The 27,482-nt window shown below is 45.0% G+C and overlaps 1 protein-coding gene across 4 annotated transcripts in view; it reads right to left on the bottom strand.

Moving 5' to 3' along the window:
- EXD3 (exonuclease 3'-5' domain containing 3) overlaps positions 1 to 27,482 on the bottom strand; it is a 411,990-nt gene that overhangs the window by 17,456 nt on the left and 367,052 nt on the right. For all 4 annotated transcript variants that reach the window (XM_027849186.1, XM_027849170.1, XM_027849195.1 and 1 more), the window contains one exon: positions 988 to 1,081. In XM_027849186.1, coding sequence (XP_027704987.1) covers positions 988 to 1,081 — 94 coding nt within the window. The remainder of the gene's footprint in view (positions 1 to 987; positions 1,082 to 27,482) is intronic.

The raw sequence follows: 27,482 nt of genomic DNA, 5'->3' as shown, positions 1-27,482 counted from the left end.
AACTTAACCCCTGGAGAAGGAAATGGCAAACCACTCCCGTATCTTTGCCAAGAAAACCCCACGAACAGAATGGCCCATGGGGTCACAAAGAGCAGGACATAACTGAACAACAACTACACTCTTTTCAGACTGCTCAATCTTTTATAATCTGGTTTCCAACATCACTTAAGTGAAACTGCCCTCTCCAAAGTTACCAATGAGCTCTTCATCGATAAATCCAACTGCCCTTTCTCAGTCCCCAACATCCTTGCCTTCCTCATTTCTGCTTGTTGGCTTCCCTGGCTTCTTCAAGTCCTGACTAAAATCCCATCTTCTACAAGAAGCTTTCTCATCTCTCTTTAATGCTAGTGCCTTTCCTCACAGATCACTCCCAAATTATCCTTTATCCTGTTTGGGTACAGTTGTTTGCATGTTGTCTCTCTCATTAGACTGTGAGCTTTTTGAGAGCAGGGTCTGTTTCTGCCTCTATTTGTATCCCCAGTGGTTAACATGGTGCCTGGCACATAGCTGGCACTTAATAATTGCTTGCTGACTCCAGATCAGGAAACCGAGATTAATAGGTTAATTGTTGAAGTATTAAAGTGTTCTCTGCTTCCTCAAACTTTCCTGGGGCATATTGTGTCCAGATCTTTCCTTTGTCCCCTTGACACTATACCTTGGATTGTGCTTATCTGTGTACATGTTGAAATCTTATTTTGTGCCTTGGTTTTCTCATCTGTAAAATGGTCATGAAAATACTTGTACTGCCTCGTAGAATTTTTGGAAAGCACTTTTAAACCACATACATGGTGCTTTCCCAGTAAGAATTGCACAAGCCTTTCCCCCAGGTTGTTTCTCCAGCCTTTGTGAGGGTCAATAACTGGCTAGATTGAGGCTGTTGACCATGGCAGCCCAGTAAGGCCAAGGAACTCAGAGGGAGTCAATTTCACATGGACCAAAAACAGAGTCTGTACCCAGGACACCATCCAAGGCTTGCTGTCTATTCACCTGCGTCGTCTTCCCCTGACAGGTAACCGCTGATCTTCATCAAGTGTTTCATCTTCTCTTTGGAGATCTTCAGGTATTTATCGCAGTTACACACCTAAGGAGACCAAGACAGAAGGGTTAGATGGGACTCCAAGTAAAACTTGTGAGGACTGTAGCTGGCAGACAAAGCTAAGGTTGAACCATCCACAAAACCACCTTGTCACTAGCAGTAGTCACTTCCTCTTTCTGGGCCTCAGTTTCCCTATCTGTAAAACAAGGAGAGGCTGGCTGAGAAAAGTCTTTATGACTTCTTCCAGCTTTAACAAGCTGTGATTCTATTTGAGTTCCTCTAAGGCTAAACAGATATCTATACTACTACAGCCAGTCCCCGGCTCCGTTAGATTGCTTCACTGTATTCCATCCCGTTCAATTCCCTTCCCTTTTACAAGTCAGAGGCCCCTTCTGTGTGCCCCCTGTATTGCTCTCTTTGAGCCAAGTGGGGGGATGATTCTCCAGCATGGTCTCTGTTCACAAAACCTCCATCAACTCCCTGTGCCGGCGCCCATCCTCCTGGCACTGCAGCCTGTCTTCAGGGCTCCACAGATTTAGTCACTACTTAGTGTAGGAGGTCAGGGTATGTAGGGGGTGAGTCATCTCAGGGGACCAGGCACAATGGCAACAGAGATAAAGTAGAGCAAGAGAGAATTGAGTAAGGAGACAGGCCATTCACACGCTGCATCACTGGTGCTCCTCAATGACACCACAGTCTGAGCTGGACCATAGTGGCATTCGAGTATGAGCAGAACACAGGCATACCCATTTTCCTGACTGTAATCTTTTTGTAGGTCAGAGCTCTGTCTGCGAGGAGCAGTCAGGGAATTAGCCAACAGGAGCGACTCAGGAAAGGAAATTCCCCACCAAGAGAGGGAGAAGGATTGAGAGAGCAGTGTGATCAGTATGATCAGACAGAAGAGGGAATGGCCTGGAGTGAGCCCTGCTGGTATCTTGTGCCTGTTATTTGAGCCTAGTTACTATGTGACCTGGAGATGCTGTTGCTTCTCTGTGGGCAGGGGGATAATGGGGATTTTAACAGGGGAGGAGTGGGAACCCTGGTGGCTGCCCATGGTGGGGCAGGGGGGGACGGGGTTGTGGGCCCTTGCTTCCCTGCCGCATCCTTCTCCCACAGGCCCTAAGAATTGCAGCATATATGATGTTGCTTCATTGTGTGACCATGTTAACAGTGGGACTTACTGATACAACTGACCACCCATGCACTCAGGGGCTGTGGCAGCTTTTTCAGGGGAGAGGGAGAAAGGCAGGGAGCAGCTGGGCTGTCACCTCTGGATTTCACCTTCTGGTTAGTGATTGAACAAGGACCTGCATTCTGTATGTGGGGGCCTGCACTAGGCACTATGTATTGCAGCCTTACCCTCACCTTCTGCTAGTACCTGCATCATTGTAACAAATTCGAGGGTCTGCCTTCTAATCCATTGTACACAGGTGTGATCACAGGGTTCCTAAATACTACTTTCAATTACGTCCCTTCCCTGTTTGGGACCCTAAGTGGCTCCTTGGTATTCTCTCTCCCCCACAGCTGCCAGGCCAGGGGGTTTGGTAGTCTTGCCCATGGTGTCTCAATTTGCCTATGGATCCTTTAGCTTGCTGGCAAGTCACTGCTAGGAACCAGACAGCCAAGCGTCCTTTGGCCCCAGCCTGCCTTTGTCTGAGAGGCATGGCTGGATCTCCCCCGGAAGCACTAAGCTGGCTGCTTCCAGACCCATGGCCTGTTGGTAGGTACACTGACGGGGGTACCCATAGCTGGTGAGGGAAAGCCAGATCTTCCATGCCTGAGCCCTCATCCCAACTCCCTGTTCCACTAAAAAGTTTGTTTTCCCCTGACCTGTCATGTTAAGATGAGGAGTGGGGGTGGGGAAGAAGGGGAAAGGGCCCTGAGAAGGAGGTGCTGATATAATTAACACCAAATTCATGGGAACATTCTTCTTTTTCTCATTAAGGATGATGACACAAAGCCTTTTCAGTGGAAAAATATTTGAAGGGGGCTGAGAGACACCTCCCAGCCCCATGGCCTGCCAGTGGCTATCCAGCCAATGGGGGGTGGGAAGTTTGTATCTGAATACAATATAGTTCAGGTGGCTAGACAGAGGTGGCTGATGAGGCAGAGCTGCCTGCACCCCCATCCTCTGTGCATGGCTTCATCCACAAAGAAGGAACCCAGCAGTAGAGTCAAAGCCAGACCATTTCTATCCTCCCTCCTTGGTCCTGCCATTCCTAGACCTCCTCCCCTGGTGACCTTCCTGGCATTGAAAGAGTTCCATAGGCAGAGCAGAGCAAGCAGCCAATCTAGCATTGTTTTGGCAGTAATGGTGGTAAATAAGAGCTAAGGAGAAAGGGGAACAGGGGCAGGGGGCCCTGATGTACAAAGAAGGGGATGGGGGAGCGAGGAGAGCTTCCAGCTCTGTCCTTTCACAACCCGCATCTCCGCTGCTGCAGGATGTACAGTCCCCTGGTCAGGCTGAAAGTCTCCAGCATGGCACGGCAGGCCAGAGGTGCCCTCATGGGCACTGCTTCTGCTCTGCTTCAGCCCTGACTCGATACTGGCCCAGGAGAGAGATCTAGCTATCATGTGCCAAGGGAGCATGCTCCTGGGGGAGGAGCCTCCGGTACCAGCTCATACTGAGTCACCAGGAGCTCCTAGACGAAATACTCATTGCCCATTCTGAAATGGATTGTGGCTCAGTCATCCCCACCCCTCGGGAATTACAGGTAGTGGTTTTCCCACGGCAGTGCCACTGTTGACCTGGGAGTGGGAACCAGCTGGTCCAGGGATGTTGGCTGGGGGACTGGGGTCAGCCTGGCCTCAGGTGACAGCACTGTGGGTTTGGGCCTGTACCAGCCAACTGGCAGCTGAGATCTCTTTCAAAAGCTTGAAAAGCAAGTTCTGTCCTGCTCAGAGACTTTAGAGGCTCTTTTCCTGATTTCCTCTTAACTTTCACATCTTGACCCTGCTGTGGGTGGTGGGAGAAGCCTTGTCTAAGGAGGGGTGCTGGGCCTGTTAGTGCAGCCTTGAAACTCACCTGGAGACTAGTGTGCCTATTTTTTTACCTATCAGTGTACACACCTAAACTGTTCTTCCCTTTGGCCGCTCAAGCCAGGAGGACCCACAAGGAGTCCCAAAGGATGTCTCACTTTGAGAACTTCTATGGGAGACTCCCCCACCTCCATTCCTTGCCTCCTATTTCCCTTGAAGTTGTTTCTCTCTATTTTCCCCATTCTCAATTCAGTGAACATTTCTAAAGCACCCATTATGTGAAAGGCACTGAGTGACCTCTTCAAACCTTTGCCTAGTCAGAATAGGTCAGAATAGGAACAGTTGCAAATGAAACATCACCGTTCCCTAGTTCCAAAGAAGAAACAAGGAAATGTCATTAGTGTTTGCAACCAGCAAATCCCATGCCAAAGGACAGTCAAAAGGTTTCTCCTTCCCCACCTGAGGTCTAGACTAGCAGTAGCCCAGAAGATGATTCTCACTTCAGTGAGAATGAGAAAGGGTGTAATTTCTCTAACAAGAAAGAATTCTGCACACTCTTGGAATAACTGCTTTACAAGAGTGGAAGTCACTATCTTCTATCTCAGCTACTCTACTGATCGATCAATCAATAAACATTTATTAAATGCCTACTATGTGTCAGGCACCGTGCTAAGTGCTGATCAGGAATGACAACAACAACTCATGTTTCTATAGTGCTTTAAGGTTTACAAAACATTTTTTTTCCTCACAAAAGCCTAGTGAATATAAACATAGTAATATCTCTATTTTACAGATGAGGAAAACAAGGCACAGAAAGGTAACGTGCCTAGGTCACAAAGCCATTCAATGTTATGGCTGGGATTTGAGTCTCGGTCTCCCAACTCCAAATTCAGTGCTTTTCCCACTCTACCTTTCAGTAGCATGGGACAGCTCTTCTCTAGGAACAATATACCAGAACTCCTTGTGGGAAGGGTGCTGAGGTCACCCGTGGGCATCGAGGAAATTGAAATGAAAGCCTAAATGGCCTGGAGCACCCATGCCTTGACCATCAATCATTCTGTCTCCCAAGAGAATCATTCTTTTCCTTCCTCCCTCCTCTCTGATTCATCCTTGGCTCTTCCTCTTTCTCACCAGGCAGGTGGGGTAACCATACCTAGGAAGGAAGGGCTGTTCCAAAGCACCTGAGAGCCTGAGCCATGAAGCAATCTAGCCTGGGTCTCAAAGAATGGGCAGGTACCATTCACACAAATACTTCATCATCTACTGCTTCGTCTAGTTCCCTGCTTCCTGCATGCCTCCCCAGGGAGACCGTGTGCTTCCTTATGGGTCTCTATCTGCTCCTCTCCCATCTCGTCTACTGTACGCCTCATCCTGGGGCTGGGCACATAGTATGCACCCCATACAAAACTGCTGAAATGAACTGACTATCAGGGTAAAGATAGCGATGGTGAAGAGCATTTGGATAATACTAGCGGGTGTGCATGTGACTGACATTACATCATACAGATGATCCTGGAAAGCATCTGGTCCTATCTGGTTGACCCCAGATAAACAGGCAGGTGAATTTCTGGGAAAGAGTTCTCAGGCTGGTGGTTCTCAGGCCATGTGTCTGCCTGCCTCACTCCTAAGGTTCTCACGAGAAGGCAGTAGCCCAGAGCTCTAGAGAAACGATGCAGAAAGCAGGACCTTATCACCAGCTGCTTCCTGACTGGGGAAAGCCCCGGTCTGAGGCTGTAGGCCCTGGATTCTCAACCCCCAGGGACTCCCTGTCAGATCAAGAGAGCCAGGGCAGGGCTTTGCCAGGCTCCTGCTGCTCCCTTTTTGGGGTCTGAAAGAAGCTTAATAATAAAAATAAAACCATGGTTTTAATATGAAAAGTTTAGGAAGAACGCTTTTTTTTTCCTCCCCAAATCCATGGTCCATGTTATATCAATCTCAGCCATGTTTGCTCCCTTTTCTGTGATTACCTGTCCCAGAGAGGGCAGCAACAGGATGGACTAGATATAAAACAAAATGCAAATAATGCTTATTTGTAGAGTCCTTGAAAATTTACAAAGGGCTTTTTTTTTTTGCAGTAATTCTGTGAAGTAGGTAACATAAATATTATTGCAGCTATGTGGCACAGTTGATAGAACCCTGGGCCTGGAATCAAGAAGACCTGAGTTCAAATGGGACCTCAGATGCTGCTGTGTGACCTTTGGACAAGTCACTTAAACTCTGTCTGCCTCAGTCTCCTCAACTGTAAAATGGGGATAATAATAGCAGTCACCTCCTGTGAGGATCAAATGAAATAATATTTGTAAAATAACACAGTGCCTGGCACATAATGGACAAAAGATGCTTGTGGTTTTAAAAAAAAAATCCCATTTTATAGAAGAGAAAACTGAGGCTCATAGAGTTTAAATGCCTTGTTCAAAGTGACACAGTGATTAAGTGTCAAATTCTAAGATCCAGATCTGGTCTCTACTAGACTATAAATAAGCCTGTTAAGTTCCTGGAGGGTAAGGAATATATTTTATCTAAGTAAGATGTATCTCTCCCACAGTCTAGATGGTCTACAAACAGTAGGCACTTAAAATATTTGTTGTATCCAAAATATAGGACAATTGAGGACTCTTTTTGCTCTGAAAAAAATAAGTGCATCTTTTTAGTCTGAAATAAGCATGCATGACTATCCAAATTCCTTACAAGGACTTTGTCCCCCCCTCTCCCCTCAAGGGGAGAGGGCAGGAGGAGGAGGGAATAGAGATAGTGAGGGGGGGCAAAAGGAAAAAAAATCTGAAATATACAGCAAGTTATTGCTCCTCTCAATACCTACACTTTTTAATCACTTCTAAAATGTGAAGGATCCACTCCCAACGATGAGTGAGAGATGCTTGGGACCATGATGCCGTCTGAAAGTCTGTCCTTGGCAGATGGAGGGCAAGTGAGAAGAGCAGGGTGAACACTTTACATGAATCTCCTTTGGACTTTAACAAGCTGCTTGTTTCGGGTTCAAGGCTCCTGAAGGGGTCCCACCCAACCAGTGCAGTACAGGAGGGCCTGAGGGATGAGCAACCCGACATCAGGAGGGGTAACATGCAACAGCCAGCACCTTCTGAAAACACAACTAGCCTGGGAAACACACCCTTGAGGAGTGTGGGAAAGTCCTGCCACACTGGGCTGGGGCTGCTGCCCAGGCTCAGGGAGGCCCTGCTCACACCTTCTTTCTGAGTCATAACTAGAACTTTCACATCAGCTCACTCACCTGTGTGAGAAGAAGGGGAGGAGGAGGCAGGGCTGGGGTGGTGTGTGGGAGGCAAGGAGAATCGGTCCCAGTCAGGGAGGCTGACAAACAGGCCAGTGCTGCAGGAGAAGGGAATGAGGGAAGGAAGGGAGGGCGGGAGGGAAGGAAGGGATGGCGGAAGGGAAGGAAGAAAGAGATGGAGGGAAGGAGGAAGGAAGGGGTGAAGGGAGGGAAAGAGGGAGATATGGTTAGCTGAGGGAAAGTTGGTAACCCAGGCTTTGGCAGGGTCCTATGCTGCTGGTAAGAATGGGCTTTTGAGGAATGTGGCAGATTTCAAGGGTCAAAGGGAAAATACCAAGGGGTATGAGTTCTGCCCAAGTAGCCCCAAAAAACTATTATATATGCGTATTTGTATAAGAGTGTGTGTGTGTGTGTGTGTGTGTGTGTGTATGAAGCTGGGAAGCTGAAGGATGGGCTATGTTCCTTCTGGGATTGAAGAGAATCACCCCCCTGAAGGGGGAAGTGAAGTTTGGGAATTATAGAAAGTAATTCCCAAGGGAATGGGGAACTGGCTTTTGGCAAAAACTTTCTTGGGGGGATCTAAAATTTAAATTTGTAGCCTTGGTTGGAAAGGAAATGTAAGAATGGGGCACAGACTGGAGAAGGATTTGTAGGCTTAGAAGGGAAAGACAATGGAAGTTTGGGAGATGTCTTCTGAGCATTGAGGGCACAGTCAGGGGACATGGCCACCTCAGGTATCACACCAAGGGGGTATACAGTGGCCCTCAGACACCCTGGTCTGGCCTCTAATCTACCACTCTACCTTCTCCTTGGCATTTCTGCATTGCCAGTCCACACACATGCCCTGGTCCTTTAGCAATGGGGACTCCGCAAATCCTGTCTGGTGCCTTGCCATTTGTCCGTGGTGGAGGGGGTGGAGGGAGGGAGGGGGAAGACTGTTCCCAGAGTTTAGCTCCATGAAAGAGAGGCAGGGGGCGGGCCAGGGGGCGGGGTGGGGGTGACCCAGCTCTGGGAACTCACTGGAATTCCCAGCAACGCCCCTGCCTGGGGAGAGTGAGTCTGATCAGAGGAGAAGAAAAGAGAAGGGAGAGGGTAGAGGAAAGGGAGGGAGTGGAAGGGGGAAGGGGAGGGAGACAGGGAAGAGAGTCAATGTGTGATTATGTATATTTGAATGTAGTCTACATGCTCTTTGAAAGGCTTCAGAGCAAATCAGGAGACATAGTTGAGAGCCCTTCCAAAACCTTACTGCCTCATCATCTCCTTAATTTCTCAGTCTGTAAAAGGGTCTTTCACGTTAGAGATCCTAGTTCTTTGGGAGTGCCCCTCACTTTATGCAAGCTGTGTGAATCTTTGTGAATCAAATTCTCTTTCGAGAGTTAGTTCGACATTTCAGAAAGAGGACTTAGATGCTGGAGGGACCTAGGTTCAAAACCTGGCTCCGACATTTACTAGCTAAGTGATCTTGGGCAAGTCACAATTTCTTAGCCTCTTATCTGTAGGATGGGGACAATAATATTTGTGCAACATACTTCAGAGGTTTGTTGTGGAAAAAGCATTCTGAAAACCTTAAAGTGCTACATAAATGCTATTATATATTTTTTTCCACTGAAGCCCTTAGTTCTTTCTAGTTCTAATTGATATCTGCTTGTCAAAGGTTCCCTCTCTTCCCTTTAACAGGATTTAACATGCACACAAACACTTAAATGCACTAAAGGAACTTTGCTGATGGAACAGATACTGGTCTTTTGTAAGTTGAACTGGTCTGTCTTAGTATGTGCAGTTGGGCTAGGTTCTCTGAGTCTGGGTACGTTGTCTCTTGTGTCTGTCTCCCTCTCAGCCCATAGATTAGGGCTAGGCACACAAGAAGCATCAATAAGTTTCTTTTGATAGGAGACTGGAAGGTAATAGAAGGTGCCTGAGATTCAGAATCACAGGGTCTGGGTTCAAATTTCAGCTCTGCCATTTACTGCCTGTATGACTTTGGTTACAGTCACTTTATCTCTATGCCTCAGTTTTCTTATCTGCAAAATGGGCTAGATTATCTCTAAGGCCCATTCCAACTTTAAATCCCGTAACTACACCATCACATTCACAGATAATCAAAGACCCTGCGATTTGGTCAGATAGGGACCCCATCTGTAGAAAGGTGGGATCTCTATATGATCATAGCTTCTGCCTCCAGAAGTTCAGAGGAAAGGATAGAGGAGCTCCTTCACATGCGGCTCCTAGGCCTCGGCATATTAAGAGAATGAGAGCAAGGAGGGTATGAATGGGAAGCAGGCGAAATTGGCCTCAAAAAAGTCAAGAAACCATATCAACAATGCACTTTCAAAGTAAAAAAGAACTACTTCTGAAGCTGACCGTGTACAAATTAGATACATTTAACAGAAAGCATCATTTGTGTATTACTAAGTAAAGTGTAGGACAACAGTGAGTACACAGAAAATAATAGCTTGGTCTTTAACTTGGTCTTATCTGGCAGGGCACAGCAAAACCCATATAGGCCGTTAGGTATACAGCACTCATTCCTCAAAATCACAGAGAATTCAAGAAATAATCTGGCTTCAGGTGAGTTACATCCTTGGCCTAAGTGACATTCTTTCTGAGTTGATACACTAACCTGAGCTGAATCCTCTTATTGACTGCTGGGTAGTCCTTCTAGAAATTCCCACATGCTTTCTTTCTTACCTTTTTCACTCTCCCAAACACATGCTTGCTGAATTCCAGAATTAGCCAGGCAACCCAGAACAAAAATAAGCCAAAGCAAAATCATTTGTCCTGCTTGCAGGAAAGAGACTGTAGTAGAGTCATGGGAGGATGGGGATCAGGGACCAGGCTAAAGTGATCTGGAAAAGTGAGCCTAAGGGCACAAGAGCCCCTGGCAAGGTTGTTACCACACTCCCTCATCTCCCAGTCACTATCTGACCATGCAATGTCTCCAAGGGGGCAAGTTGCACTTACGGATGGTACAGAGCCTTTTGCATCCAACTTCTGAAATGGGAATAAGAATACTCTTGTATTTCAAATGGACATAAAATGCCATTAGTAAATGAATTAGGGCAAGCAATTAAAAATTCTTCCTAGTGGGGCTCTTCCCTATTTACTGAATCCTTCTAAAAGAAGGGACTGTGGGAGACCATCCAAACAGGAAAATCAAGAACTCAGCCTAAACTGGAGGAAAATCTGTCCTATGTTCTCATAGATAGTAAACTTACAGCACTCATTCACCTAGGAATTAGGACAACTGAGGAACATAAAAAGGCGCCTGGCTTGTAGATTTAGTCAAGTCCCTAGAAGACTAAGCCATAATAGATTAAGAGAAGCTTAGGGATATTTGGGGATTACTATGGACAGTGAAATGATATCTGGGAGGACCACTCCATGTGGTCCCTTGTGGAAGCCAGTTTCCAGCCTGTATGTGTCCAAAACAGTAGATCTTTTGTTGACACAGTAGAAAGAGTGAAGGAAACAGTTCCAGACAACTGTTCCTATTTGTGATTTGAGACCCTTTCCAACCCACAGACAGGCCCTTGAGCGCACTGATATTTCAGCATCATTCAGATTCAGTTTGGGGAATATTTTGATCTAGTTTTTTTTTTAAACCATGGTGTATATTGGCCTTTCATAGAATTTAGAACTGGAAGGCACCTTATAGGTTGTCAAGTCAAACTTCTTATTTTACAGATGAGGAAACTGAAGGCTAGAAGGGTTAAGTACCTTGTGTTCAAGGGCACAAGGATAGCAAGTAAAAAGGTTCTGATGAGAATACAGATCCTCTGACTCCACAGTAAGTGCTCCTAAGAGGTAGCTGTTGGTACTGGTTTTTTGGAGAGTGTTTCATCAGATTAGTACGGTTTACCTTTAGTTCATGGTTTGACTTAAGTCAAACCTTGCCTGCAGCCCCATTTCTCCAGAGCTTGACTGACAGTGAAGGTTGTTTGTAATTAGCTTGCTGTTATATGGGTGTTTTTAGGGGTGGCTGCCCCCCTCAACCCTTTTCCTCTGCTCTGACATGTCTCCCCACCAGCAATATGAGTATCTGTCTGCTTTATTCAAGAACTGACTGCAGTCCTCACAGGTCAGTGACTCCCTGGGCCACAGATGGCTGTCTATCTATCTCTCTGCTATCCCTGGCTCCCTCAGAGCTGTCTGTCAGCCTTCTCCACCCCCAAGGACTGATGATGTGTCTGACTTAACTCCAGTAGAAGTGATTGTTGGCCCTCTCCCCCTTCCACTCCAGAGTTATTGATTTTTTTGGTCTGTCTGTCCTCTCCCCAAAGGATTAAAATGTCAAACAGGTGTTGTAGTTGATCCTGGGCCAAAGGGCTGAGGATGAAAGAAAAGGCCAGCATCATTAGGCCCAACTGCTGGGGCCAAATGCTCCTCTTAGCACCTTGGGCAGCACCTCTGGCCTAGGCTAGGTGGAAGCCAAAGAAAAGAAGGCAATTAGGAGGTGGGTGAGAGGAGATGGAGGGGAAAGAGAACAACTGGGGGGGGACGACACTGGAGGTGATTTGAGCTGAGTTAGCAGGAAGTGCACCTGTGACTGCCAAATCAGAAATTCTTGGGAATAAATCCCAAAGATGGAAGATACTGGATATTCTAAGGATGGAAGATATTCCATCCTAAAGCTGAGGGACATCTGCAGTGTCAATATCTTCCACTGTGCTGGGTAGCACTGATCTCCCCTTATAGGTACTCTCTTTACCAAACCAATCTTTCCTCATTCCTACAATGCTCCTTTACCCATGCCCAGCCCTAACACACCCAGAGACCCTGTCTCAGGAGGACCTGGGTCTCTCAGAGACAGAGAAAACTGTCCATCTGTCATTTGCCAATAAGTGGAACAATTCTCATTTTGAAAGCCTGTTAACAGTTTACAAAAGTGACTTCTCCTGACTAATTCTGGGTGTTAGATACAGCAAGTATTGAGCTTTGGAGAAGTCACATGACTTATCTATGTTTACACAGATAGTAGATATCAGGACTAGAATATAAACCCAGATTTTCAGATAAGAATTTCGGGGTCAGTCATTTCCTAAGAGAGTCAAAATGTCTTTGAATCTTCTCATTTGAGAAAATCTTCCTTAAAAAAAGGTGAGACTGCATTGGCCAGAATAGTGTCTTAAACAGACTGCCCTGATCTGACTTTAGTGAACAAATCTGTTTGCTCAGACACCAACTGGATATCCCTGTCTCACATGATGAATGGCCTTACTCCTTAATAAGGTTAATTCCTCTACTTATTCAAGTGACCCCCTTCTAGCCTGTCCCCTCCAACATATCGAACCCTCTGTCATCCCCACTTTTTCACTTATTTTCAATATCTGTGTTCTGGCTCCTTCCGTACTACCTACAAACATGCTCATGTCTCCCCTCTGCTGAAAAAACTCTCACTTGATCCTTCCATTCCTGCCTAAAAAGTGCCCTAAACTCAAAGGCTGTCCAGAGGCACTTCTACCTTCTCTCCTCTCACTCTCTTATTAACCCCTTATATTCTGGTTTCTGACATCATTCAACTCAAACTGCTCTCTCTGAAGTTACCAATGATCTCTAAGGAGCCAAATCCAATGGTCTTTTCTCATTCCTTATTCTCCCTGACCTCTCTGCAACTTTTAACACTATTGATCACTCTCTCCTCCTTAATAATCTCTTCTTTTTAGGTTTTCAGGACTCTATTTTCTCCTGGTTCTCCTCCTACCTATCTGACAGCTCCTTCTCTGTCTCCTTTGCTGGATCCTGTTCCAGATGATGCCCTTTAACTATAGGTGTCCCTCGGGGTTCTCTCCTGGGCTCTCTTCTCTTTTTTTTTTTATGCTACTAGGTGATCTCATCAGCTCCCATGGATTTTATTATTATCTCTATACTGATGATTCTCAGATCTACTTATCCTGTCCCAAACTCTCTGTTGACCTCCAGTCTCACATTTCCAGCTGTTTTTCATCTCAAACTAGATGTCCAGTAGATATCTTAAATCCAGTATGTCCAAAACTCATTAACTTTCCCCCTGCCCTCTCTCCCCAATTACTGTAGAGGGCAACACTATCCTCCCAGTCCCTCAGGTTCACAACCTAGGAGTCATCCTGGATTCCTCACTATCTCTTTCACCCTCCCATACCCAAGCTGTTGCTAAGGCTTGTCGATTTCACCTTTGTAACATCTCTTGAATAAGTTCCCTTTTCTCCTCTGACACTGCCCCTACTCTAGTGCAGACCCTCATCACCTCAAACCTGGATTACTGCACTAGCCTGCTGGTGGATCTGCCTGCCTCAAGTCTTTCCCCATTCCAATCCATCTTCCATTTAGCCATTAAAGTGATTTTTACTAAAATGCAGGTTCAAGCATGTCAATCCTTTCCCCCTCCCCCCAATAAGCTCCAGTGGCTCCTTATCACCTCCAGAATCAAATGTAAACTGCTCTGCTTAGTGTTCAAAAGCCCTTCCTAACCTAGCCTCCTCCTACTTTTCATCTTTTTACATTGTACTCCCCGACACATAGTCTTTAATTCAGTGACACTGGCTCCCTGGCTGTTCCACAAACAAGACACATTCTCTAGACTCTGATCCTTTTCTTTGGCTGTTCGCTCTAGCCTGGAAATTTCTCCCTTCTCTGCTCTTACTGACTTCCTTGGCTTCCTTTAAGTCCCAATTAAAATTGTACCTCCTACTAGAAGCCTTCCCCAACCCCTCTTAATTCCAGAACCTTCTCTCTGTTAATTAACTCTTATTTATACTGTGTATAGCCTCCTTTGTATGTACTTGTATATATGTTGTCTTCCCCATTAGATTGTAAGCTCCCTGAGGGGACTACCTTTTGCCTCTTTTTGTATCCCCAGTGTTTAGCACATTGCCTGGCACATAGTAGGTGCTTAATATATGTATATTGATCACCTGAATGATCAGCACAATTCAACAAGTTATTATTAAGTACCTACTACATGCTAGTTACTTTGCCAGACATTGAGGATACAGGGACAAAAACCAAACAGATTTTGCTCTTTGGGAACTTATATTCTCCGATCACTTGTTCACCTATGAAGTGGATTTGGCCCCTTTATTGTAGTTTGTTTGGATGGGCATTCCATTCAACAAATACTTATTAAGTGCCTACTATTTATTTGAAGGACGTGTGCTTGACACTGGAAATAAAAAGAGAAATATTGTCTCTGACCTCAGAAAATTTCTAATCTAATACGGGAGTTTGACGTGTAAGTCAATAAGTCTGGTACAAGGTAGAACGTATCAAAGGCAAGGACGGGATTATATAAAATGCCAGAACACATATCAAGACAGAGAAGCCTTTCTCCATTGGAGATGGTTAGATGAGAGGTCGGGGAAAGTTTCATAGAATAGATAGCAAGTACAATGAACCTTAAAGAACCTTTTCCTCCACTAGCCTGTAAGTTCCTTGAGGGCAGACTGCTTTTGCCTCTTTTTGTATCCCTAGTTCTTAGCACAGTGCCTGGCACATCATAAGTGCTTAATAAATGTTTACTGATTAACTTATTGATTAAAGAAGGATTTCAAAAGGTAGAGATCTGGACTGGATGAGATACATTCTAAGCATGAGGAATAAATAGGGAATATTTTCATTCAAATTATGAAAAACATCTTTGTGACTGATTCTTCCTATAGGTTTGTGTTTAAGTATAATCTTAAATTGAGGTTGTAGCCGACCACTCTTTTTGGTTAGTCAGGACACTTTGGAAATCCTAACAGTGACACTGCTCTGAGCTCTGAGAATATAAAAAGAGTCAAAAGACAGTTCCTACCCTCAAGGAGCTCACAATCTAATGGAAGACACAGCAAGCAAATGTGTGCAAACAAGCTTATATGAAGGAAAAAGCAGGAAATAAGAGGATTTTCCTTGGAAATAACTCAAGTGACATTGGTGCTATTTATGCAAAGCTCCTTGAGCCACAGAACTAAACACCTCTCAGAAAACCTCCTTCTCTCTAGGCTAACTGAATGTCACTCCTCTCCATGTACTTCACATTCCAGTCAAACTGCCCTCCTTGCCATCCCTGTAAACAGCATTCCTCCTTCTGCCTCCATGCCTTGCACAGGCTGTCCTCCAGACCTGGAATGCACTTCCTCCTTTCTTCTGCCCCTGAGAATTCCCAGATTCCTTCAAGGCTCAGCTCAGATTCTACCTCCCTCCACCCCCAGCCATTAGTGGTTCCTAAATTTACTTTGTATCTACCTTCAAAATACTGTGTATTTGTTCATATGTGCATGAAAGCAGGGATGGTTTAAAAATTTTTTTTTATTTTTTTAAATTATGAACATGACAGATATCTACAAACATGGACATTTCCATCTAACAAAGAACACAAAGAGAATTGTATGTGAAACTATGAATCTCCATTATGTACAGTTTGTTTTTAAAAGTATATATTACATTTCTGTGACTTCATTGGTTTATAGGGTACTCCTGGTAGAAAATCCTGTCCATCAATGTAGATGACCAATTACTTGGCAACATTAGAGAGTTGCGTGGGGCACTCAAACTTGCCTGGGTCACAAAACCAGTATGTGTCTGAGGCTGTGAACCTGTCTTCTCGCCTCTAAGACAGGCTTTCTTATCTACTAGTCAATTAATTCATTGATAAACATTTATCAAGCACCTACTATGTGCCAGGCACTGTGCTAAGTACTAGAGATGCAAAGAACATAAAAAAAAATATAAAAGTCCCTGCTCTCAAGGAGCTCACAGTCTAATGGGGGAGACAACATGCAAACAATGTTTCTATGTACAAACAGTATATATAGGATAAATTTGGGAAGGCGACAGAATTAAGGAGCATATGGAAAAGATTCCTGTAGGTGGAGCTTTAAATGCCAGAGTATTTTATATTTGATCTTGGATGTGGTTAGGGAACCATTAGAGTTTTTTGAGTAGGAGAGGTGACATGGTCAGAGCTGCACTTTAGGAAGATCATTCTGGCAGCTGAGTAGAGGATGAAGTTGAGCAAGCAGAAGCGTGAGGCAAGCAGACCAACCAGCAGCCATGGCTACAGTCCAGCTGTGAGGTGACGAGGGCCAGTACGGGGTGGTAGCAATGTCAGACGAGAGAAGGGGGAGTACGTGAAAGGTGTTAGGCAGACAAAAGACTGGACATATGGAGTGACTGGGAGAGAGGAGTTGACAATGACACCTAGGTTGGAAGCTTAGGTGATTGGGAAGATTTTAGTATCCTCAATGGTAATAGGGAAGTTAGGAAGAGGGGAGAATTTTTCTGGGGAAAATAATGAGTTTAGTTTTAGTCATGTTGAGTTTGAAGATGGAGATTGGAGATGTGAGGCAACTGAAGATGTGAGACAGAAGGTCCGCAGAGGGTTGTGACTAGATGTATAAACCTGAGAATCATCAGCATGGAGATACTCATTGCAACCATGGGAGATGATAATATCACCAAGTGAAACAGTATAGAGACAGAAGAGAAGAGAGATGGAATAGAGGGTCCTGTGGGACACTCATAGATGAAGGTTCAGAAAAGGAGACTGAGAAGGTAGGAGCAGAATCAGGAGAGAGAACGGTGTCATGAAAACTTAGAAGAGAGTATCAGGGAGGAGAGGGTGACTGACAGTGTCAAAGGCTACAGAAAGGTCAAGAAGGATGAGGACTGAGAAATTAGATTTGACAATTAAGGGATCACTGGTAACTTTGGAGAGAGCAGCTGACACCAGACTGCAGAGAGTTAAGAAGAAAGCAAGTAGAGGTACTTATTGTAGATGACCTTCTTAAGGAATTTAGTCACAAAAGGGAAGAAAGATATGGGATGATAGTTAGCAGGGAAGAATGGCTCCAGTGAGGATAGATCAAGTGAGGGAGGAAGGAGATATGGGCATGTTTGGAGGTAGCAGGGAAGCTGCCAGTAGACTGGGAGAGACTGAAGATAAGTGAGAGTGGGAGATGATAGAAGGGAAAATCTGCTGGAGAAGACAGGATGGGCAGCCTGTCTTTTTTTCTTTCCTCTTTTCCTTCCTCCTTTCCTTTCATCACTCTTACTCCCCACCCCCTTCCCTCTCCATAACTCTGCTCCCAAATATAAAACCCCTCTGTTGAAACAAATAAGTATAGTCATGCAAAACAGATCTATACATTGGCTATGTATGAAAGTGTATGCCTCATTCTGTACCTCTAAGTCAATTATCTTTTTGCCAAGAGGTGGGGAGCATAGTAATCATAGCTAGCATTTATATATTGCTCCAAGGTTTGTAAAAAGCATTATTAGATATGCTCACTCACTTAACTCTCACAAAGCCCCTATAAGGGAGGTGCTATTGTCATCTCCATTTTACAGAAAAAGACACTGAGGCTGAGAAAGGTAAATGATTTGCCTAGGGTCACACAGCTAGTATGTGTGTAAGATTTGAACTCAGCTCTCCATGACTGAGTCCAGTGCTCTAGCCACTGTGTCACCTAGGAAGCACGATTCATCCTCAGCCTTCTAATTATTCGTTGCATTGATAAGAATTCTTAAATATTTTAAGGTTGCTTTTCTTTAGAGTACTGTATTAACTGTATAGATTGTTCTCTTGAATCTGTTTACTTCACTGCATCAGTTCATTCTTCCCAGGTTTCTCTGAAATTGTTTCTTTCATCATTTCTTACCGTGAAACAGGAGAACAGAGTCTGTTTTGTTTCTGTCTTTGTATTCTTAACATCCAGCACAATGCCGGGCATGGAGTGCTTCACAGCTCATAATTAAAGCCTGGGAGAGATCTTATAGACCATCTACTCTAACCCTCTCCTTTTACAGGTAAGAAAACTGAGGTCTATTGAGGCTAAAGTAACTTGCCCAAGATCATACAGATAGTAAGTGTTTAATAAATGTTAACTGAATGAACCAATGAATGAATGAATGAACGAACCCTAACTGAGAACAGGGCTACAAGAAGTCCAAAGAGACATTTAACTCCCAAAACCACATATTAGTGGACAAGGGAAAAGAAATATTTTCTTTGTTAATTGCTGTCTCAGTTCCATTTTCAGATGGTTAAGATTCTGAATTTGTATTCTAATCACATTACTTTCCTCTCCAGCTGGCTTCCTTGGGAAAACACCCATCCCCTGGAGCAATGGGGAGTCTTTACATTAAGACACCAGCCTTAAATCTGAACCCAGAGCCGAGGAAGAGAAAATCCAGTGACATCACAGGCCTTGGCCCAGGGATGAAGACAGCAAAGATTTCATCTTGATATGGTGATGGAAGGGAAGTAGGGACAGAGAAGGCACTAACTAGAATTATGCCCCTACATCTTCATTATTTTGGAGAGTTCAGGGGAAGCCCACAAAGGCATGCTGACTAAGTCATGTTTTTTTTTTAATTCAGGTGTTCACCAGATCACAGTTAATAGACTCATAAAGCTGAAAGAAATCTTAGGGGTCCAACTCTTATTTGATAAATGAGGAAACTGAGGCACATAGGAAAAATGTGATAGGTAGAAGAGGGACATTGAATCCAAGTCTTCTGATTTCAATCTGATGTTCTTCCTGATATATCATCTATCCTCTAAATCCCAGATATAACTGAGGTATGCAGGAACTAGACAACCAATACAGTTTTCACTTATGATGCTTTAGGATTTAAAAAGCACTTTCCCACATTAATCCCATGAGGTGGGTAGTCCAAGAATTGTGACCTCTACTTTACAGATGTGGAAACAAAGGCTCAGAGGGTTACTTTCCTATTGGTTTCACAGGAAATATGGGAGCCAGGTCTCCTGAGTCCAAATCCAGGGCTCTTTCCATCACTGCTTATTTTGTTCAATCTCCTAATTTTATACATGTGGAGACTGTGGCCCATGGTGGGGAGTGACCTATCCAAGGTCACAGACGTAGACTATGGTAGCGAAAGGAACAGAATCAAAGTCCTGACTCTCAGTACAGTGCAGTGCACCAAATCTGCCACCTTGGCAACCTCTGGTAATTCACACTGACCATACCAGTGTCCCTTCTGGAGTCCATTGTCCAGAGTTTTAGGAATCCTGTCTTTCTTCCTCGTTTGGTTTCACAGGCCAACAGCACCCAAATGAGGAGAAAAAGGCATTGTTCCAGAGTTACTCAATGATCTCTCAGGATTAAGAGATCAAAGTGTTTGTGATCTGACACAAGTGAGCTAGCATGGGAGTGGACAGAATGCCTGGAAGGTGACTTTAGTGGGGTCCTTTGGCACAGTTCTGTGAATCTTCCCTTCTTGCCAAGAAGAGTGGTAAACTGTTTTAAGATGAGACTAACTTCAACTGAGAATCCCAGGGTACACTGGGAGAACAATGGACTTGGAATCGGAGGGCCCGGGTTCCAGTCCTGGCTCTGCTACTGATTAACTGTGAGATCTCTCTGGGCCTTCGTTTCCCCATCTGAAAATGAAGGGATTGTACTAGATCAGTAGTGTCAAACTCAAATATAAATGGATCCCTGCAGGCTGCATTTTGACTTAGAAAACTACAAATTAGCATTACCTACGTTGCACTGTATTTTTATTTGTTTTGTTAACTAGCACAGGTTTGGTCAGTGTGAATTAATAGAGGTTGTCAAAGTTTCAGATCTGGTGCAGTATCAGTAGACTCAGGTTCTATTCTTTTCTCTACCACAGACCACCTCTGGGTCATTAGATAGGTCATTCCCCTACCATGGGCTACGGCTTTTGCATGTATAAAATGATTACAACCACAACTGCATTTTAATCTGATGCGGGCAGTATTCTCCTGGCTTATGGCCATTGGGCTTCGAGTTTGACACCTCTGGACGAAGTAATCTGGAAGGTCCCAGATATAAATCAAGGACCCTATGAAAGACCCAGTTTGTCAGTGTCCTGACTATGTCACTGTACCTGTCCAAGCTTTGATGGGCCCATGTGCGCAATAGGAATGCTGAGAGTCTCACCTGTGAGAGGTAGAGGCCAGGTGGTTAGGCTGAGCAGCTTGCCCTTACAGCACATATTGAAAGGGAATATGGTCACCTTGAGCAACAGTGACCACAAGCAAAAGATGGAATTACAGTAGGTTTAAGGTTTGAGCTGGTGGGAGTAGGGGATCTCAGGCCTAAACAGCATCCCAGGAAAGTCATTCTATCCCTACATGTGATCAGAAAAAGGGATTTCTTGTTTCTGGTTTGGAGCACAAAAAAAAAAAACTCTTGAGATTTATTATTTTTATTTCAGAGCAATTTGTAAAGCCTCCTGGCTTTAGGACACTATTCTAGGGTGGTGCTGGGGGTGGGGGTGGGGAGAACTAAAGGAAACTGAAGCTGAACCTGAAATGGTTAACCTGGCTGATACACATAGCCGTGGGGTGGGAGAAAACCCTCTGAAACAAAAATAAGTGTAAGATTTACAAAATCTACAAACAATTGAGCACACAGACACAGGAATGAAATATATTGGGTTGAAGGACTGACCTGTCCTAGTGTGGGCATCTTGTCTCTTTGTCTATATGAATTCACACCTATTCAGTACCTCTGAAGCCATAGCGTTTAGCCATCGGCCTCCACGCTGAAGTAAACACTGATTCCTCAAGTCTTCTTCCCTTTTCGATGGTGCATGTCTCCTACGCCTTCCGATCCTGCCCTATTACTGTTTCTCCTGATCATCTCTGTCAACCAGTCCACAGGTGGCTGTGTTCCCTCCCTACTCCCTCCAGCAGGATTACAGAGCTGGGGCAGTGTCTCAGGCTGGCTTCTCGTCAAGTGAGTGCCTGGAGTATGTCCTGCCTGCCTTCCCCCACCCTTCCTTCAGATAGTATGTGTGGTAGAACACGCATTGCATCTGGACCTGATTGACTTAGGTTCAGTTTTGGTTCTGACACATCGCAAAATCACAAAATCATTTACTAGCTGTGAGAGCCTGGTCAGGTCTTATAACTTTACTGAATCACATTTTTCTCAATGGGGAAAATAGAGTGTCCTATCTCCCTCACAGGGCTGTTCTAAGAAAAGTGTTTGTTAGCTTCAAAGTTCCATATAAACACCACTAAGTATCATTATTTCTATTTTCCTAAGACTGGCTTTCCTTCTTGCAACAACAGCTCCAGCCACTTTCCTTTTCAAAATGCAGAGAAGAAAGAGAAGGCATCCTCCCTTAGCAGTCCTCCCCTAGCCTCTCTCTCTTGGGGCTCCCATCCCCTCCTCTGTTGTTGGCTCTCCAGTTCCATAGGACTCAGCTCCCCCCAAAGTGGCCTCTCCTCACACTCAGCATCTCCTCTGAATGCAGCAGAAACCTGGCCCCACCCAGAGCCAGCTCCAGCTGCCTGGTGCCCACACAGCCTGCTGACCCAGTTTCTTTTCCTGTCTCACCTACTTACTAGTAGCAGAAGACACTTTCAGACCACAACAAACTCCTCCTGTGAATCCTTGTTCCACTGCACATCTCCTTCCATGGCCACAGGTCTTTATCCCCCCTTATGTCTTTGGGCTCTGCACAGATGCAGGACTGAACATTTTCCCGAGAACCTCCTCAGATGGTCAGCTTCTTGGCTGTCTCAGACAAGATCATCCCAGTGTGTTTGTGGATTCTTCCTTCCCACAGGTGGGGGAGAGAACAGGGATGTACTGGAGATGGGATAAAGAACGGAGGTTCTAGATGAATCTGACTCAGCATATTTTCAAACACCCCGGGCATCAAGAACAGTAGGAGCTTTCATAAATACGTTCTTAGGGTCTGACTTTTTGCTTACCAAAGTGAAAGACAGATGATCTGACAAAATCTAATGTGTTTTCTAGTACTAATGGTATAACTTACTCCTAGGAAGATGTGACTTAACGTATTACTGCTCTCAATAATACACTAGCAGGGACCCCCTAGAGACATGCTGCCTTGGCTAAAAGAAAGCAGGTTATGTATTTGAAATGGCACCCGGGTTTGGAGTCAGACAATCAGGTTTTGTTCTGGCTTTGCCACCTACTGTGTGACCCCAAATTAACACCTCTGGGCCTTGGTATCCTCATATGCGAAATGAATGGGCTCATCTCTAAGGTCCTGCTCAGCTCTACACTTAATGACGTCCTCATTTTCCTCACTTGTATGGTGACTGGTTGGACGAGTACCGTCTCCTAGAATCCCACCTAACTCTTACACCCCACGCAGGCAGCACGGTGCCGATGCTGAGTCTGAAGTAAGAGGGCTTAGCAGTTAGAATCACAGATCTAGAACCAAAAGAGGCCAGCTAGTCCCACCTGATCATCCTACAGATGAGGAAGCTAAGGCCCGAAGGAGTTAAGTGACTTATCCAATGCCACACAGTTATCAGAGTCAGGAAATAAACCCAAGGTTCTCTGATCAACTGCAACCTCTTTGGGCCTCAGTTTGTAAAAGAACGGGGTAAGAGTCATGATGTCTAAAGTCCATGTCACTCCCCTTGAACTCCAGTGGCTCCCTATCACCTCACTCAAAGCTCTCCAAAACCTAGCCCTCCCTACCTTTCTTATGCTTTACTCTCTGACACGTACTCCTCAATCCAGTGGCACTGGCCTCGTGGCTGTTCCTCGAACAAGACGCTCCATCTCCAGACTGTAGGCATGTTCACTGGAATGCTCTCCTTTCTCATCTCTGCCTCTTGGCTTCCTTCCCAATGAAATCTCATCTTCTTGGAAGCCTTTCCCAACCCCTCTTAACTCTAGTGACTTTCCTCTCTTAACGATTTCCTGCTTTTCCTTCATATAAGGAATGTTTGTACATATGTTTGCACACATTTGTTTGCTTGTTGTCTCCTCCTTTAGACTGTGAGTTCCCTGAGGGCAGGGACTGTCTTTGCCTACTTTTTGTATTCTCACAGCTTAGAACAGTGCCTGACACATGCTTACTGACTTGGATGTTGTGAGTGACTAACAGAGGGATTTTCAGGTCTCAAAGAGGATCCAATTGGGGAGGGACAAGAAGAGAGAATGGAATTTTCATCAGTGGCTACCTTCTTGGTTCTAGATTTTTATCCCAAATGAGTCCGAGGTTCCTAGTGCACTACTGCATGCAGAGCCAAGTACATGTGCATCTGATGTTTCTTAACTGCACCAAAGGCCTGTCTCTAAGCCAGGGTAAAACAGAAGCTTCTTTTACCTCAGGCCTGGCAAGGGCCCAAGGGGCTGAAGCCTGAAAGAAGAGCCTAAACAAACACTATCTTGCTACGTTGGCAGGACCGTATTCCTAAGGTACAAGAGCTGGTTGGCAGACCAGCCTTGGGTCCCCACAGCTATGGACCATGGACCATGAGGGATGCAGGAGGGAGGTTACCTATGCTTTGTGATGAGAGGGTTGAATGCAGATATTTTCTTTAGCCATCCTGAAATCTATACCCTTTCAGTGACAGAGAGAGAGAAAGAGAGAGAGAGAGAGAGAGAGAGAGAGAGAGAGAGAGAGAGAGAGAAGAGGGAGATGAGGGAGACAGAGTGAGAGAGTGCATGGCATGGCAAGGTATGTATCGGGAAAGGCAGGTCTGACACTCCTTTACTTGGCCTTCTAGGCTAACCATTGGGCCCTGAACTCCATTTCCAGTCTTCTCCTCCAGCTACTGTATGTTCTAGTCATACAGTACTAGACCACTCATTGCCCTCAGCCCCTCCCAATGTAGCCTTGGCTCTGCCTCTGGGCTTTTGCTCATGCTGTCTCCTCTGCCTAGGATGTTCTACTTGCCCTCATTTTCCCTGAGCTGCCTGTCTGGGGTGGTTCCTCTCTTGGAGCTCCCATAACTTTTTTTTTAATCTCTCTAAGGCACTTAGCATTATGATATACATACAGTTCTCTGCATTTGTGGTTTATCTACTTGCTAGACTGTAAGCTCCATGAGGGTAAGGGTCATTTTACATCTAAACTTATATAAACATCCCAGTACCAACAACACAGCTCTCCAAATAGCTAATGCTTTAGAAATTTTTGTTGAATGAATGAATGGCTGGCTGGCTGGGATACTGCAGGGGGTGGAGGGATGCTAAAGACAGACTGTGGCCTGACAGTGTTGCTGAGGGCTCCTCTTAGTGCCACAAATAACAGGAAGCAGACAGTGTGGGGCTGTCTGTTTTGGGGGTCTAGCTCCTGTTACCTCTGTGACTGTGACGTGGCCGTGAGAGCTGAGCTGGGGGCCTGAAAGGGAGGGCTTCTTAGACTAACAATAGCTCTTTTCTGTCCCCATCAATAGAGATCATGATACATGCTGGGTTGATGGGACTTGGCCCTACAAAAGCCAGTGTCCAAGAGAATCTCCTCCGGCTGGTGGGCATGGCTCCTGCTCTGGCTCTCTGTGTGACCTGGGGTTAGCCCGGACCCTTTTCCCTGTGCCCTGGATCTGGTTCCCACGGAATCCAACCTGCTCCTCTATTTAGCAGGGCTATCCCCTAATCCCCTTTGTCAGGTCTGATTCAAGATCTGGACAATGTAGTAGGGGGAGATATCCAAAAGGGGAGTTGTGGGTAGGCAGTGGGGAGGGGACAGAGAGGTCACCCAGTACCTTTTCTGGGCCTTTGACTGGGGTGACTGGTGGGCTTTACCTCCTGACAACTTCAGGGACAATACAAGTCTGGGAGGACCCTGAGGTTGCTCTCTAAGTGGGAGGGGTAAAATTTTAAAAGAAAATGGATTATCTCCTTAATTATTTTTTTACTGGGGCATGTAGACTGAGTCAGGATCTCTCCTGCCTTATATTAAACAATACAGAGTCTTCTCAAAAATCAAAATGACCTAGGACTCTAAGATGTACATTAAGGTCTCATAAACCTGTGAGATCCTCCTTCCAAGTTAGAGAATGTGGGTGTAATATTGAGAGACTGTATAAGAGAGGTAGAGACAGAGAAAGAGAGAGAGAGAGGAGGTGGGAGGAAGAAGGAGGGAAGAAAGGAGAGACAAAGATGGGGAGAAAGGGGAAGGGAAGGAGTGGAGAGGGAGAGAGAAAGGGGGGGAGAGACAGACAGAAAGAGACAGAGAGGGGAAGAGGGAAAGAGAGATGGAGTGAGACAGGGAAAGAGAAAGGAAAAGAAAGAGAGAGAGAGAGAGAGGAGGAGAGAGGGAAAGAGAAACCAAAAGAAGGAGAAAGTCAGAGAGAAAGTGAGAGACAATGAAAGAGAGAGAAAAAGAGAGAGGAAAGAGTCAGAAATGAGAGAGGAGAGGGAAAGAGAGAGGGAGAAGAGAAGAAAAGAGAAGAGGAGAGGAGAGGAAAGGAGAGCGTGAATGAGTGTGTATGTGAATAAAAACCATGTGACTGGCATAGTTAGTAGTCTGGACAATTCTTAAGGCAAAACCTGCTCTTTCAGAGAAGTTTTTGGCAGTGCCAGGGATTGGTTGTTTAGTATACCCATAACAGGAGCATAGGCACAAGAGAACAACAGCCCCATCAGAAAGCAATTTTCCCTTTTCTGACTAATTCAGTTCAATTGAATGAATAAGTTTGTTTAGCACTTACAGTGTACATGCATTTACTAGAATACAAAGATGAAACAAGGCAGAGTCCCTGCCCTTGAGGAACTTACAATCTTATACTCAATCTGTAACCATTTTTGTACTACATGCTAGCAGGGCCCAAAGAATGGGGGTCCCTGACCTCAAGGACTGAACTCCCCTGGCAATCCCTGAGCTCAGAAAACCCAGAAGTCCTGGAGCTGACAGCAGAGCTTCATTTCTAGCAGAGACATCAGGGCCCTCCCCACTCCCCCTCCCCTAGCAAATGAGGTCTGGAGCCCATTGTCAGGACCCTAATGCTGTTTTCTTTGCAAAGCATTCAAAGAAAAAAGGAGAAAGAGACAGAGAACTCCTCCAATGCTAATCTTGTTAGGTTAAACTGTTCTCTAAGCAGATGGAGATAAGGCAAAGGCAGTTTTGTCTTTCTTGGCCAGGGGTTAGGTTTATAGGGCACAGAGGTCAGGCCAGAGAGCCAGCAGCACTCGGCTTTGTGTCCCTAAGTGAGCAGAAAAAAATTATGTCCCACATTTAGAGTTAAACCTATATAAGTCATTGAGACAGGGTTGAATCTTGGAGAAAAAAATAAAACACGAAGTTACTTTGTGTTTCTAATCGTTGGCTCCCTATCACATCCTCCATGGTTTGGCTTCCTTAGAGAAGTTCCAGAGAAACAGGCACCGAATTCCTCAAACTGAACTCTGTGAGAGCTAAGGAGTTCCTGATACTCTTGATATTGCCAGTATTTCTGCCTTACAGACTGCCACCTTTCTGTTCCACCATCTGAGAGGTTAAGAAATGGAAGCCTCAAAGTCAGATGAAAACCAAAAAATATCTCAGCTGATTTGATGTTTTTGTTCTCTGTGCCCAAAGGGTAGGAAAAAAAAGAGAATTCCCAGGAAATATCACTCCTCAACCTGTGGTCCCACTTTACTATCTATTGCACAATACCTCTCATCTAAGACAGAGTCCACTCAGGTGAAGGGCAAGGTCAGGCCAGGTCCTGATAATAATAATTGACATTTCTATAATGCCTTAAAGTTTGCAAAGTGATTTAGATACATTATCTAAACTTCAGGACAATCTGGAGAGACAAGTACTATGGGTATGATTCCCATTTTACAGATGGGAAAACTAAGGCTCAGTCAGGGTTAAGTGACTTGCCCAGAGTCATACAGAAGTATGTGTCTGAGACAGGATTTAAGTCCAAGTCTTCTCAATTTCAAGCCCAGGGCTATTTATTTATTATACCATAAGTTTATTCAAAAACTCAAAGTTTAGGTTATTTTCCCAGGTTAGTACATGTATAGTTCCATTTCCCACACCATTTATACTTTCCTACTATTGAATCCTAAGGCTCTAAAATAATGTTAAGTCTTCACAGATTTCCTCATGTCAGCTGGCAGATAGAATGAGACAAGAAAGCAGCCCGAGACATTTTAGGACAGTTTTTTTACTATAAGAGATGAAATGAAAGGGGCTTTGGGGTTAATCAACAGCTTACAACAAGAATGTAAAGTCCGTGACATCGGGGTCATGTCTTACAGAAACCCAGAATCTTGAAGGTGGTAAAAAGACCTCAGAGGTCACCAAGTCTAACCTGCTCTTAGGGAGGCGTCCCTGGCAGAGGGTCATCGAGTCCCTGAAGACATGCTGTGACACAGAACTCACCACCTCCCGGAGCTGACCATTTTACCCTTGGATCACCTGAATTCCTAAGAAGTTTTTCCTTATGGCAAACCTAAATCTACTTTCTCTCAGGTTCTGCCCGTTTCTTCTCTCTGTCCTCCCATGCTAAGCAGCTCGTCCCTTTTCCCCATGACGGTGCTTCAGGAATACATA

This window comes from Vombatus ursinus, unplaced genomic scaffold (assembly GCF_900497805.2).
Source record: "Vombatus ursinus unplaced genomic scaffold, bare-nosed wombat genome assembly UNPS02000580.1, whole genome shotgun sequence".
Classification (NCBI taxonomy): domain Eukaryota; kingdom Metazoa; phylum Chordata; class Mammalia; order Diprotodontia; family Vombatidae; genus Vombatus; species Vombatus ursinus.
The sequence above is the reverse complement of the archived record's forward strand: the minus strand, read 5'-3'. Positions and strand labels throughout refer to the sequence as shown.